General features: G+C 40.6%; 1 protein-coding gene across 2 annotated transcripts in view; it reads right to left on the bottom strand.

Annotated features, from left to right (window-relative positions):
• The window catches only part of CACHD1 (cache domain containing 1), a 120,852-nt gene that overhangs the window by 73,755 nt on the left and 31,524 nt on the right, over positions 1-15,573 (bottom strand). For both annotated transcript variants that reach the window (XM_081011733.1, XM_081011734.1), the window contains exon 2: positions 506-568. In XM_081011733.1, coding sequence (XP_080867859.1) covers positions 506-568 — 63 coding nt within the window. The remainder of the gene's footprint in view (positions 1-505; positions 569-15,573) is intronic.

Raw genomic sequence — 15,573 nt, 5'->3', positions numbered from 1 at the left:
TTTTGCTTCCAAATGGTCCTTCTCTGTGGGCCCACATGGCCCTGCTCATTCCATCATCCTTTGATCTGCTTTCCTCCCCGCAGGCAGAGGACAAGCAAAAGTGCTTCCAGATGAACTGCCTTTGTTTTGTTTTGTCTTATTTACACTTCAGGAGGTTTGAATGCTGTTTTCTCCACTCAGAGAAACTTTACTAGAGAATCCTAGTCTAGTGTGAATGCAGCCATCTACAGGCATCAAGGGGGAGAGAGATGCAGAATGACAGAGTCAAACCTCAATTATCTCTTTTTAAAGGGGGGGCACCATGCAATTCATGAAATAGTAAGCTGTGCTAAAATCTGCCTATGCCAAAATATATCAAACTTCTACTTACATACAAAGAGCATAACTTTAGACATATACGAAAGTACAACAGAAACCAGCTACTGCAGATATAAAATTTTAGGTTGATTACTACTACAGTATAGTGTTACTGCCATATAATGCTGATCAGCAAAGGAATTCTTACCTGCTGAACTTCACTTTCTCCATTTGAAATTTTTTCCGTGTACACAAAGGAGTTGAATATCCGCTGTAATAAAATTAAGAAAGATTGATTAGGCACATCGGTATAATATCAGTGACTGAGCATATTTAGGTGAAAAAAGCAGCTACATACGGAACAGGTAATATAAAAGAGAAGATTAAGGATTAAAAGAATTATGGTAATAAGAGACGGAAAAACCACAGCAGTTTCATTAAAAACACACACGCTTCCATAATTAAATTAAACAGATGTTTGTGTTTTGTGGAAATATATAGGATATTGCATCCAGAGTGCCTGACATTGAGTGCAAGTGGTATGAATTTAAAATAGCTATGCTTCACATTTCAAACATGGCTTTCCCCAAATAAAGTAATTGTTTACATATACCATACATTTAATGCAATGCAGCTTTTTCAAAAAGGTTTTTTTAATAAAAAAAAATTCTCATTCTAAATTTCATTAGGAGCCTGTCTAGATTTCACTTATACTCAACGGGCTTTGCTTTGGGACTCCTGCAGTGGAAAAGGAGCAGCAGCATTCTGTACCTCCCTTTTCCCACTGTATACATACATGTTGTTGAAGGGAATGGCACGGAAAAAGTGAAGGCTCCTTACGGAGAGACAAAACTAAATTGTTTATATATTACTCACACACATCAGCACACAAACCAGCTCCGCTCCCACCCTCCCTTCTTGCTCGCATTCTCCAGTCTATGTCTTGCTGGTCTTCTCCTTTATCGTTCCTACATCTGGGTCAGCAGCAGTGAGGGAGCTAAGAGGTTTTAGAAGTGGATAACCCTTACCTACAAAGCAATGATCAAGGCTTCTACTGGGTTATTGAGAGGAAGCCTATCCAACCTTAGCTCCCAGCCCAGAGGCAGGCATCTGCTCAGTCTATCTTTGCCCCCAAAGATCTTAAGAAGGCTTGGCTTGGGCAGAAAGGAGACAGTACATAGCTTCCATTGAGCCACTACCATCAAGGGCCTTCAGTAACCATCTCACTATTGGTGACGGGCTGTTCCCAAAGCAATAGGAAGGCGGATCTTGGACTCAGTGGATGCATGTAACAAGCCAAACATCTCCTGAGCACCATCTATCTTTCCTACTTTAGGGCTGATGGTGGAGAACTGAAGCTGCAGGCAAACACTGACAGGTGAGCAGGAATGCCCATCTGTCAATCACCTGTTGTTGTTGTTGTTGTTGTTGTTGTTCCACTTAATGCCAAAATAGGCTCTAAGCAGTGTTTAAGGGAGGTTGCCAAAACTGCCAATCTGCTAATTGATGGTTACAGCAACCTCTTCTTAAGACACATTTACTGCACCAATCAGCTGGCTGACACTGCCAGCTCCAAAGGAGATTGTTGTAACAGCTGATCAGCTAATTGGGAGTTACAAGGAGCCCCTTTGAAATCTGTTTGGAGGAAATGGTTTAGAGTGCAAAGGAGCATCCCCCCCCCCCCGCAGACATCTGTATACAGAGATTGGTCAAATTAGCAAAGAGTTGTGTACAGAAATTTATTATTCTTATCAGTAGAGAAGTATAGGCAAAGTAACTACATTTGCATCATGACTGCTTTACATAATACATATGTATTTTAAAAGAAAAAAGATTACCGGTACTTCCATGGAAAAAAGGTTATGATCGTTTTCCCCATTTATTTTCTACACTTTCTAAACTTAGAATTTTGTTTTATTCTATAGGCTCCTAAATTTATATTGTTAATATGCCTATATCATGTAACTAAATACCCATATGTACCATTTATTATTCTGCCAAATTATGAATATTCAAAATTACCAACAAAATAGCATGAATACTTATTTTTCATGTCATGTAGAAACACAGTTATTCAAAGAGCTACCATATAGCATGCTTAACCAAGAGTGTGGCTCTTGTCTTCACATAAGTGATAAGAGAATGCAAACCCAATCTGGATTACTTTCATTTTATAATGCTCCCACCTCCTTCTGTAGCTGGCAAGCTAGGAGTGGGGGACCTGTGGTCCTCCAGATGCCCTTGGACTCCAACTCCCATCAACCCCAGACAGCATTGCCAATTGTCAGTGGTTAAGGAAGCTGGAGTCCAGCAGCAAATGGAGGGCTATAGGCTCCTCCTCTCTGCTCTAAGCAGCTATAATTATGTGGCACAAAAATACATCTGTGCTTCCTGGTCAGAGGTTTTAGATCAGGGGTTGGCAAGGTTTATCTTGCCTGGGCCGGATCAGTCCCGCAGAGATCTGTCCGTGGGCTGGATTGTGCATGTGCATGAGTGCGTGCGCCCACAATTTCCAGCATCTGCGTGTGTGCAGGCGCAATTTCCGGCGCTGCGGAAGCAGGTCCCCGTGTCACACTGGTTTAGCACAGTGTGCGCGCAAGCGGGAAGCTCAATTAGGGGCGGCTCGTGGGCCGGTCAAATGACCTCCATGGGCCATTTCCAGCCCATGGTCCTTAGGTTGCTGACCCATTTTAGATAATGCATCTTGTATCATAAAAGCTTCATTTACTTGCAAGACCAATCTGTATTAACTGTTATCACAACTGTATAATATGCACTCTTTTGCTCAGGAAACAAATGAGTTACAAATTGGGAAACTCATATTAAATCAATAGTTTAAATCACAATTAAGCTCAACTACTTAAAAAATACATTTCAATTTTAGGCATACAGGCAAAGCCAACAATGAGTTAATTTAAAGAAATATGGGACCAAAGACAAATGGTAAAGAGCATTTTTGGGGGGAAATGGAAAAGGAACAAACCAAGAACAGTACATTTAACTAAGGTGGGAGTGTAACCCACTGCCAAAGCACAGCAGTAATTTGATCCTAAGTGTGCCATATGTGTTAATATTAAGATTAAATTGCTTTCCAAGCACCTTATTCTAAAAGATAAAATGTATTGTTGACTACTTCGAGCAACAACAGATTCAAAACACTTCATCATATTAATTTTGTTGTCCGGTTTAGTTCTTTGAGCGCCGCACTTTGTGTGCAGTGCTTTACAGAGTTTTAGTTTATTAGTTTACTCAATTTATATACAGTGGTACCTCGGGTCAAAGATGCTTCGGGTTACAGACGCTTCAGGTTACAGACTCCGCTAACCCAAAAACAGTACCTCGGGTTAAGAACTTTGCTTCAGGATGAGAACAGAAATCGTACAGCAGCGGGAGGCCCCATTAGCGAAAGTGGTACCTCAGGGTAAAAACAGTTTCAGGTTAAGAACGGACCTCCAGAACAAATTAAGTTCTTAACCCGAGGTACCACTGAACCACCCTCCATCCAAAAATCACAGAGCTGTAGCAAAAAAGGCGATTCACAGCTAAGGATGCAAGTACCTTATCTGAACTAGATGTAGCATCTAAGCAAATAAAGATATAAGCAGCAGTTTGGCAGGTCAAATTCTATCCTCAGCACTCCTCTTGCCATCATTCAGGGAAGACATATCCTTGGTCACAGAAAACACTGTGGAATAATCTTACGTTTTGTTCCACTGAGCTTATGACTGTCACTTTCCCTTATTCCTTTCCCTCTTGGGGACTTCAGGAATTTAAGAAATTTGAACTCTTAATGCTAAGGCCACCCCTGGAGAGGGCGGCCGTAAATCTTCTGAGTTTACAAGTCCCAGTGAGCCTAAAAGGATTAAAAAGGCAAGATACAACTATTATGAAAAAGCCCAACACTGAAACTTCCTCTCATTCTATCCCCTTTATTAAAAGCTCTGATCAGTTTCTAAGACTACAAACAAACCTTTCCCACCCCACCCAATTTAGAGAAGCTAATTTAACATCAGAAGAAAATACATTAAAGGTGTCATTTTGATGCAAAATGAACTGCATTTTCTTTTCCACTCACAAATTGCTGAATATCTGGACATCAAAGGAAACAAAGAAATAGCCTCTTAGCTAACACTGAGGTTTCTATCCGTAATACGAAGCTAGCCCTTAACCTGAGCTTTTACAGATCTATGAAGAAGCATTAAAAATAATGAATATAGTTAGGAAAAAAGAATACCGATAATCATTTGTTTGGTTACTTAGCTTATGTTTTCAAGTGAGAGTTTGAGTCGAAAAAATAAGTATAAAATTTTCCACTATGAAAATGTTTGCTTCAAATCTTAATTTTTGCTACCTAACAGCAGCACATGAATACTGTGATCATTGAAATGTTCTATCTTTTCTCCCCATGGTTCCTGTAATTAAATGAAGGAAAAATTGTGTGATTGCAAGCAGCATGATTGGAGTTATATGTAGTTGGGCCCTTTGATATGGATAATGCAGTGCAGTTCTGCATGCGCTTTGCATCACACACTGTGAAAATGTGGCATACGCGAATTTATCTATACTGTATGTGGAATATCTGACAAATTACCATCATTGATTCATGTTTAAACATGACTGGCATATACAAAACTGCTGGGTTTATTTATACATTTATCTGAAGTACTTATAATTCACTCTTCATTGAATATTGTCGATTCCAGAGCGGGGAACAAGGAAGTAAAATAATAATATACAGGGGGAAAGCAATAAACAGAATTATAAAATCCATCAAAGTATGTCCAATAAACATCAAACAAATAAACAGCTCCATTATATAGCAAAAAAACCTAAACTACAACAATTAGAAATTCCAATTTAACAAAATACGTGGATGAAGAAAACAGGACATTCAATTCACTGAAGAACCAAATGGTCCTATCAACAGTTCCCACACCGTTTCTTACTTGGTGCAATGAAACCCACTCCCCTGCTCTCAATCAGAGAGAGGGCCCCACTCTGTGCTAACAGACTCTCATTCCAGTCTTTTGAGCACCTTCACTGCCCCTCTTGAACCCATCCAGGCTCTCACCATGAGCAGCAAATTGTGAACTCTCAATATTATAACTAACTGTACCATATGTTTTATCAAAATGTAAATCAGCCTAACAACATAGTCCATGGTCAATTAGTTTGTTGTTGACATTTAAAGCTGTAAACAACTTGGGACAAGGACATATAACAGAACTATGTCCCCTGATACAGACCAAGCTCAGCTGTAAGATTTTCTTATGGATGACCTACTGGTCAATTCACAACCAGCAGACTGTCCCTTGGGGACAATGCAAAAGTGGGCTCTCTCAGCGATGGCACCCAGTCTTTGGAATACCAACCCTCGGTCATGAAGTGGTCATCTTAAAACAACTCTCAAAAACTTAGGTTTATGCAAGTTTGCCTAGACTCTTACCAACTCCTACTTTCTAATTATAGGCTCTTTTTAATATTTTAAAAGTAATGAATTTTTAATGCTCAGTTTTATTAAATGGTGTTCTGCTTTAATTACTTCTATGTAAACCACTTGGAGATGTTCATTACATTAAGCTGTATACAATTTTTATAACTAAATAAATCTGAGAATGCATACTGCTCCATGCATCTGTGCTGATTCTAGATCGCCATTCACACGGATGGGAGGAAAAGAGGAACAGAAGCTCCTAGCCTGACTAGGCTTATGGCCAAACTACATGTGATCAGACCTAACATTTATTTATTTTTACTTAAAAGCAGCCCCAGTGATGCTATAATTTGCACTGTAGCAGCAGAGCTGGGGGCGGGGAAGAGTCAACCCTTTCCTATGACATTTGACAAAACTAAAGAAAGTACACAAACATACACACAGCTAGCCCTGCAACAGAAACAATAAAATATTTTCCCAATACGGGGCAAAGCACTTCCCCTCCCAACTACAGTTGAAACAAGCAAAGTCTGACCACTCATACCATTCACTTTTCTGCCTTATCCCTTGAATACAGGAAGTGGAGATAAGTCCTTTTCTGAGCCAGTACTGTAATTAAGGCTTGTGCTCTCTAGAGAGGTCCTTCTTGGCACCTATATAACTTGGGCACCAATTGAAGATTGTTGTATTCTCTTTGGTTTTGGTCCAATTAGTTTTGATGCTTGCTATTGCTGCTCTGAATTGTTATATTTGATCAAACTGTTGTTTTGTTGACTGGTTTTAGTTTTGGTTGATTGCAAAAAAAAAGAGACAGGTAGCACTGAGTAAATAAATGTGCTAGTTAGAACCCTTATTTCCACATCCACCTGTATGACTTGCTTTCTGTCTTTTGATGGGGGCCGGAGTTTGCTAAGGAACAGAGGAGGGAGGACAAAAGACAGGGAGCATCTTAACTAGGAAAAGAGGAATCCTGGAGAGGCAGCATGGCTGGACCACTGCAGCACTGCTTAAGAAAGCATATATACCTGTATCTCATGCAAGCATATTTAACCTAGCATCTTCATTAAACAGATTTTCAAACCCTTAGCTGGAATTAGCATTTGGGAGAGAATCTTAGAAACAAAACAAAACCAAAATGGACGGAAAGGAGACTTTGAGAAAGTTTCTTCAGTTCTTAATACCTTTATTACATCAGTCCTTCACTTCCTTTTCGCAGCGACTTATGACAATCAAACCCTTGCCCAAACATCCCAAAAGGGTGAACAGCAAGTTATTATTACCACAACAGATTATACCAATGTAAGAGGCTGTTCCACTAGGCTCTATTTCTGAAAGAACCTGAGCTGGCAGAGGCTCTCTGCACTCTGCTTTATTTTATTTATAGACGTCAATGGGATAGTGTAATTGCTCAAAGCTATGCTCAGTTACTTGAAGACATCCAAACTGAGACCATTAAAAACATAGGGGGAAAAGATTGAAGCCCCAACTGGGACACTGTATTTCTAGACATAACCTCTTCGAAACCCTTATTTACCCTGAGTAAAGAAGAGCTGGAAAACTACCAAAAATGTCATCAAGATACTTTTTTTGAAGCCAAAGAAGGGGAGGGGGGAAGGAAAAAAATTAGTTCCACATGTTAAAATGATTCAGCATTTAGTCTATGTAATTTGACTAACGTTATACTCATGACAATGCGCATGGCAATCTTACAGAAAACTAAAATTGATGTTATGCAACCTCAGAATATAAAGCAGATGGTGGAAATAAACCTCCATACACTATTAATTTTCTTCATCTTGAGCCTGGGAGTAGGGGACAAGGGAAATATATTTACTATAATCTACAATAATAGTAGATAATTATCCAGTGGATTCCTGTATTCTCAATAGAGGTCAAGAGCAGAATGACATAACGGGGGGGGGGGGAGAGAAGGGGAGAGCCACACTCAAGAGTCCAAAAATGCCATTATCAAATGGTACAGTGTCCAATTGTAAAAGATAGAGGAGCATTTCCAGTACAAAAGCAATTTTGAAATATACAGTGGTACCACTGGTTGCGAACAGGATCCGTCCTGGAGCCCCGTTCGCAACCTAAAAGGAATGCAACCCACATCTGCGCATGCATGGGTCGCGATTCACCACTTCTGCGAAAGCGTGTGACGTCATTTTGCACGTCTGCGCATGTGCGAGCGGCGAAACCCGGAAGTAACCCTTTCCAGTACTTCCGGGTCGCCGCAGGACGCAACCTGAAAAGACCCTATTACTTTCAGGTCAATGTAGAGTGGCAGCTAAGCTTAGCATATTGTCCAAGCTCAGACTTTGTTAAGCTCTCTCCTCCTAGATCACAATCTAAAGCCAAGTTTTGTTCTTTTCTCTTTCATCAGGACCAGTGCTAGTGGCCAGCTGACATTTCATAGATCTATAGGCTGGGGCATTTTGCGTAAATTAAGATGGCAAGCAGCAGCCACCAATGGAAGTGAAGCTTCCCATCATGTGGCTCTGTCTTTAAATACCCTATTGGCCTGAAAATAAGCCACACTTTCCCCCCCAATTCTGATTGTAAAAAGCTAAAGTGCGGCTTATATTCGCGACCATACGATATCGCTGCTGAAACAGCTGCCACGAGGGCCGTCGGGAGCACAGGGCCATGGCGCCCGTCAGGTTCACGGCTCCCAAGCCTCCCCCAAGGCACCGAATTTTGAAGGTGAGGCTTATATTCGGGTGCGGCTTGTATTCGGGCCAATACGGTAATGTGTTTGTTTCTAGTAGTTATGGCACTAACAATGAGCACAAAGGGAGGCTACCTATGCTGCTCAGTGACCTGAAAGGCTGTTGCTACTGAGGCAAACCAAGGAAGGAAGAGACTCAGTTACATACAGTACTAGCAATTGCTATGGGGTCACATACATGGAACAGCTGCAAAATGCAGATGCCATCACCTGTACAATTTTTGCAGAAACCAACACAGGTATAAAATTGAAGTATCTCATCTCCACCATCAAAGCTGTAACTCCTGGTCACCAATGTCTTGCTTTGTACTAGCTGAGTAAGTTGACTTGCCAGTTAACTCACTTTTTTTTTCTCTGTTCCCAAAATATGAGCCAGGAGTAGCTGCTTCGTCATATGAGAAACCATTCTAACACAATTGGGGACTTCTGTTTTGTTCTTCGTGGATATTTATTAAAAGACAGAAAACAGGAAAACCCTATCAGAATCTAAGAGGAATGTTGGCCTCAGAAGGATTATGTTCGTGTCGAGAGAGTTTCGTTTCATTCTTGGCGCTGTGTTTCTCTACTTTACAGATCTATCAATCACAAGACAGGCTGCACACTCACAGCTCTAATGGCATGGGATAAGCCTGTGTAATTTCATACTCCACAAGAAAAAAAAGGTCCAATACATGCAATGCTGTATGCACTATAAATCTGATCAGTACAGGCAAAGCTGGAAATATATAGTTTTCACATGCTGGGAGTGCAGTGCATGAGTACATTAAAGTTCTTGTGTTTTCACTGTTTACATAAATAAAAGTGAATCACCCTGAAAATAAGTTACTGAAGGATGACAAAGAACATTCATTCAATATTTAAGTGAACATTGCTAAAGGTGGCATGCTAAGCAAAGAAAATATAAACAAAACATTGCTGAAAATCAAAGGTTAAAATATAAAGAATTCACAAAATGAACAAACGAATGCTAACTTTGGATTCAAAGTTATACACTTTTAAACTTCAGCACTATCTGTTTTGCAGTAACCCAAGCAAACAAGGAGTACCTTATAGGCTGCTTATATAGATGTATATGGCCCAAGAAGCAGCCTAGGCACAAGGTATTACTCTCTGAACTTATCTAAATGTCTTTCCACATACAAAAAATGACACCGCAGATTTACAATATTGGCAATAGCTATGTGGACACCTCAGAGTCAACCTGGAGTAGTTTCTACTGCACACCTTTGAAAACAAACACCTCATTGTTTCCTTTTTTTTAAAAAAAGCTCTCACCACCTTTGGAGTCTTGATATTAACAAATTTATGGTGGCACAAACAGAACAGGGGGAAATGCCTAGAAGTGAAAAAGTTTAAAATGTTTGGAATTCAGCTTCATAAAGAAGAATTTATAATATTCAGTGTGGTAACAGTGTAGTAGGCTATTGCAACAAAACAAGACTAACAAGTTTATTATGGCACAAGTTTCAGACTACAGATACCTGGAATGTTATCCTAAGCTTAAAAACCAGCCACCCACAAGATAAAATTGCCACTTTCCACACAAGTAATATCGCCATGTAGCCATTGGGAGGGTTTGTCTCCTCCTTTTTAACAAAACCATACACAAATCTTTAGCATGCGGTCAAAATTCCTGTGGTTTAGTACTGAAAGCCATCTATCGCCAGCTTTACGTCAAGAACAGTTTATTTAACGGGTCATCCTAATTATTCTATTGCTTATACTGAATCACTGAAAAGCAGAAATCAAGACTACTTTACAGCAATACTCCCCACACCGCCTCCTCCAACAACAACTATTACTGTTCGGTCTGGAGATATTAACTGCTGCAACACTCAAGGATACAAACTGAAGAAATGAAAAACCACATCCTCAGGCCGGGGGGGGGGGGGGAGTGTCCCATTTCCTTGCCTGCTCCACTAACATTGCAGTGCTACGTATGTCTACTCAGGAGTAAGCTGCACTGAGTTTAACAGGACACGCTCCCAAGTAAGCATGTTCAGCATTACATCCTAAGTAGCAAAAATTGCTCACTTGCAAAGGAAAGTGGTTATGGGCCTGAAAGGGTATTTTATTTAAGGTTTTAAAAAGAAAAAGAAAACATTCCTGACCCAGATTTGCAGATTGTATGAAACCTGCAACGCTGGTGAGTAGATATATTTTTAAACTTATAAATTAGGAAGTGAAAGGCTGGGACTATTTCCCAGTAATTATCAATTATATCCAACTGCTTTCTCTCAGTCAGCTACCCTAAATTACGCAAGACCTACTGCTTTTGACAAATTGCTACAATTAAAACAATTTCTATTACAGATTGGGGTGGGTGTATAAATCACTTGTCACTTCGCCTGTCTGATGAATTGCAACAAAAAAAGATTTATATGTCCTTAGGAAAAGCATACCTGTTTATTCAAAATAAACACTATAATGCAATTTCCTTCCAAACATCATATTTATATATTATTTTCATTATTTAGGATACCCCTATGCCAATCATGGGTGCAGTGTCTTATTAATTTGAAAGAAACTTGAATCCGCACCATACATTGATTCCTGAAATTACAGAATTTCCATTCTACTATAGAAGAGGAAGGTTTCCTTAAACTCATTCATATTTAATTTTTGAGGATGGTTCACTGCACATAAAATATTTATTAGTCAGGTTTTTGAAATTGCAATGCTAAAATGTCGGTCTCCCTTTCAAAATAGTTTTCACTTTACTTAAGGTTATATGCAAGCCTCTCTTTTCTTGGCCATCTCTGAAGTAAGAAGGACACAGTTACAACATAATCTTGCTAATTCCAATGCTAATTGCATAGAAAAGGGATGAGAATAGATACTATTTCTTAGATAATTTTATAAGTCACAGTAATCTGATGATACACGTATATGCAGAAGGAACCCCCACCAAATTAAATGGAACTTGCCCCTATGAATATAGGATTGCTCCCTATTGCACCAGCTTTTTCATCAACCAGTAGTCTGATTCATTTCCTAACAAATTTCATTTTAGTTTATAATCTATATAAACATGTAGCAACATTAATTCTTATTAAGCACTATTAATATAATCCATTCATTCGTTTTCTTTTCTTTTCCACACTGAATTGCTATGAAAATTTTCTGTGACTGATGTGCTTCACACACCTGCTTATGACAAAGTCATCTAAAAGAAGGGAAACAGGCGTGACAGTGGCCAAAGGTGCATTTTCCACACACAGCATCCAAGCCGGCTCATTACATGCAGAGTTAGCACGACAGCAGTGCACCCTTCAAGGCCATCAATCACTACTGTGCTAGTATGCAAATTGGCAAATCATGTGGTAACTACATTTAGACGTGACAGGACATGCATGGAACAAGCAAGCGCTTTTTCCCATGGTCCCTGTCATGTCTGTAAATTCAGCCCTAAAGCGGCAGTCCACTGGCCTCCCCAACACTCAAGCTATAATGAAATGTAAAATTAAGTGAATGGCTAGGGACTGTAACATCCTAAGCTGTTCTTGGCAAACTGTAGAAAAACAGCTAAGTGAAATCAAATTGAAACCAGATTTGTATCATCTCTTGCCTATCTTTATTGCTTTCTAGCTTAGTACTGGAATTCTCTGCCCCCAGACATCTGGTTAGCTCCCTCTTGCTGCTACATTGAAAGGCCCCTTAACTTATTTACTTGCTGTGGTTTTTTTCTAGATTGGTGGAACCTTGTCCCCATCAACTTTCTTTCCATGTCTCTGTTAAATTGCAAGCGACAAGGCCGTGCCTTGCTGTTTTAGAAGCACATAGGGAGAAACAGTGGAATCTGAGATATGAGCTTTTTAAAAGCAGGCTGAGGGCTAAGTTCCTCATCATTTCTCGGTGTAGGTGCACTAATGGATTCCTTATCTAATGGAAACCTAACAGTTGGAACAGACTTTTTTTACTGAGCTCCAATTGTGCCCACGATGCTCTTTTTGGTAAAGCTGTGACCTTTCTTCCAAGAACAATGGAAGAAACTGTGGCAGACCTTGACCATGACCATCTTGACCAATTCCTGGAAGTGCTGCTCCCTGCCTTGCAAGCCTTTTTCCACCTGGCCTGGTTGGGTGGGGCCCTGACTGACTCCAGCTACAAAAGATGAGGCTGGAACAGACTCTTGGGCTGCAATGTTGTTTGGGGGTTGCTGTTGGGGTTTTTTTGTATCTTGTGATTTATGTGGAAATTGTTCAGTCGATTTTAAAAAAAAATATTTTACTTATTGTTTCTGATACTTTTGTTAGTTGTAGTTGCAGTTATGTATTTTTTCATGTTTGAACATGGTTTGAACTGTGGAAAAGAAGCATACAAATAAAATTATGTATGTATGTATGTATGTATGTATGTAAAGAACCCCAAAACTGAAATCTGGGGGAGGGCAGATCTATACAGATGATTATACACAGAGAGAAGGAACATCTGAAGATGATTCAGATCAAAACAATGATGTTTTGATATATGAATGCAGGCCATGTAAGGGAAAGTATTAAATGTATGAAGTATTCAAGCTTCAAGAAGTGAGAGTTGCATTAAATCCATGCCTGAAAGATTCTGAAGAGACTCTCACCACTGTTACTTAATGTGAAGGAGAAAAGATCTGCTTTGCTTGCCACTACTCAGGAATCCACAACTCTAACCATAGCCCTTACACAGCAGTTACAAACCTCAAGATCTAACTGGGTTGGAAACATGACCACAAACAAGTCCTTATTAGTGACAGACAGCAATTTACTCCCTGAAGAAGCAGAAGTATGAAAATCGTTTTGCCACCACTGCCACCTCTACGCTAGCGGAAAGAAACAGAGAGAGTTTGTTGCCTGATTGGCAGAGGCAGAACCAGCTGAAGTAGATCTCAGGAAATGTTTGCAGATGGAGAAACCAGTGCTATAGCTGATAGAGACGGACAGACAGGCAGAAAGACAGACTAGGATCAATGTGAAATTGGCCCAAATATAAGCCGCACCCGCAAATAAGCTGCACCTTTAAAATTCAAGTGGGGGGGGGGGAGGAAAAAAAGGCAATACCGGAATATAAGCCGTTCCCTTAAAATTCCTCAGGCACCCATTCTGTTTTACCGTATGTCTGTTTCAGCAGTGTTATTGTTATTGTAAAAGCCAATTTTTGTAAGGTCAAGAATTTAAGCCGCACTTTAACTTTTCATGGTCAGAATTTTTTTTGGGTGGGGGGAGTGTGGCTTATATTTGGGCCAATATGGTATTGGGAATTCTTAAAGGCCACCTGCTAAGATTCTTGTCTGAGAAGTCCCCAATTCAAGCATATGGGAATTATTATTTTTTTAAAATATAGTTTTTATTAACAGGCCAATCAAATCACATTATTTCCAAATCACATTAGTTCCAAATTATACAGCCAGATTTTTAAATTTTTGTTGGGGGTACCCATACTTCCAAGCTCCGAAAAGGGGTCCAAATATCACTTATATTGCTGCTTTAATTAGACAGTTCTATCCAGTTCTGTCCAGATAGTCTCTTTGTTACTTTCCTCATCTTCTTGTTGTTATCATATATTCCTTTCTTTGCGATCTCTGATAATCTTCACAAGCGGGTTGAAAACAAACATCCTCTGTGTGGGTTTTACACTCTCCAAAAGTCATAGCACATAAGGACAGACGCCATTCCGCACCTCCGTAAAGAGCTTTCCCTCAGTCTGTCCATTGATTTCCTCAGGCTTGCCAAACATATCTCAGAGGGCTCTGCCAGGTTAGATCACATTCCAAAAATCCTTCGCATTCCGATGACCCTGGTCCTCCTCCCCCCGTCCTTCTTAGGCAAGCCTGTCTTAGCGAGACGCCATTTGAAACTGCATCATAAAACTTTCCTCCGTTCTCCAATGTTTACCAATCCTCTCTTTGAACAATAATTCACTCCACACAGTTCTTAAATTCCTGCTTGTGATAAATAAATTGCAACGATTCTTCTCTCTGGGGTGGAGGGTTATTAATACTCACATAAGGCAAAAAAGAAAGAAAAGTTTTTTCCTCCACCCCCTTTCCGTTTCACTCCAGACATACCAGTTTTTTAATGGTGGTTCATCACTTGATTTATTTGTCCCGCCCGTCGCTCCACTCACAGAGATCCATTAATCAGCAGTCTTAACTCCCGATCTTCGCTTGATGTATGTACTTTAGCTTCTTTCCAATTATATATTTCAAGCCAAAGCGAACCAGTGCGCTAATTGGAGACAGCGTCAGGAAGAGCTGACTTCACACGAGGGCTTGTGCCAAGTGTCCACACACCCTTCTTTCAAATCCGGGGCTGAATTATGGACACCGCTGGCAAGGCAGCCCCCCCATCCCCTTGGGGGGGCGGGAAGGCTGCATACTTCCCATAGCAGCCTCTTAATTACCTCGTGTGGGTCGGAGAGATGTTATTGTCGGCCATCTTCCAATGCGCCCCCTGGTGGCCCCCAGGCGTATGGGAATTAATTCATTGCTAGATGATCTACCAAGTCACCACAATGTCTTTCTTACTGTATCCTATTGTATTCAGTGGGAGGTGACCCACTCATAAAAAAAGAAAGGAGACTGTTTTGACAATTTCCACTCCTACTGCAGCCTATTGCAGTAGTCCCTGAAAATCTGCACTGAAGAGTTAGGGAACTCTCCAGAATAAGGTGAAAGGTGTCAAAAAAGATAGTTATGTGCCCTCTCTAGAGCAAAAGCACTAGGAGCACCAATTAGGAGCACCAATTAGATTCCACCTATGGGAATTAAACACTTGCAATTATCTCAATAGGGACGCGGGTGGCGCTGTGGGTTAAACCACAGAGCCTAGGACTTGCCGATCAGAAGGTCGGCGGTTCAAATCCCCGCGACGGAGTGAGCTCCCGTTGTTCGGTCCCTGCTCCTGCCAACCTAGCAATTCGAAAGCACATGAAAGTGCAAGAAGATAAATAGGTACCGCTCCAGCGGGAAGGTAAACAGCGTTTCTGTGTACTGCTCTGGTTCATCAGAAGCGGCTTAGTCATGCTGGCCACATGACCTGGAAGCTGTATGCCAGCTCCCTCAGCCAGTAAAGCGAGATGAGCGCCGCAACCCCAGAGTCGGCCACGACTGGACCTATTGGTCAGGGGTCCCTTTGCC

This window comes from Podarcis pityusensis (genome assembly GCF_964106645.2).
Source record: "Podarcis pityusensis genome assembly, chromosome: 6".
Lineage (NCBI taxonomy): Eukaryota > Metazoa > Chordata > Lepidosauria > Squamata > Lacertidae > Podarcis > Podarcis pityusensis.
Note: the sequence above shows the minus strand (reverse complement) of the source record. Positions and strands in the feature narration are given on the sequence as shown.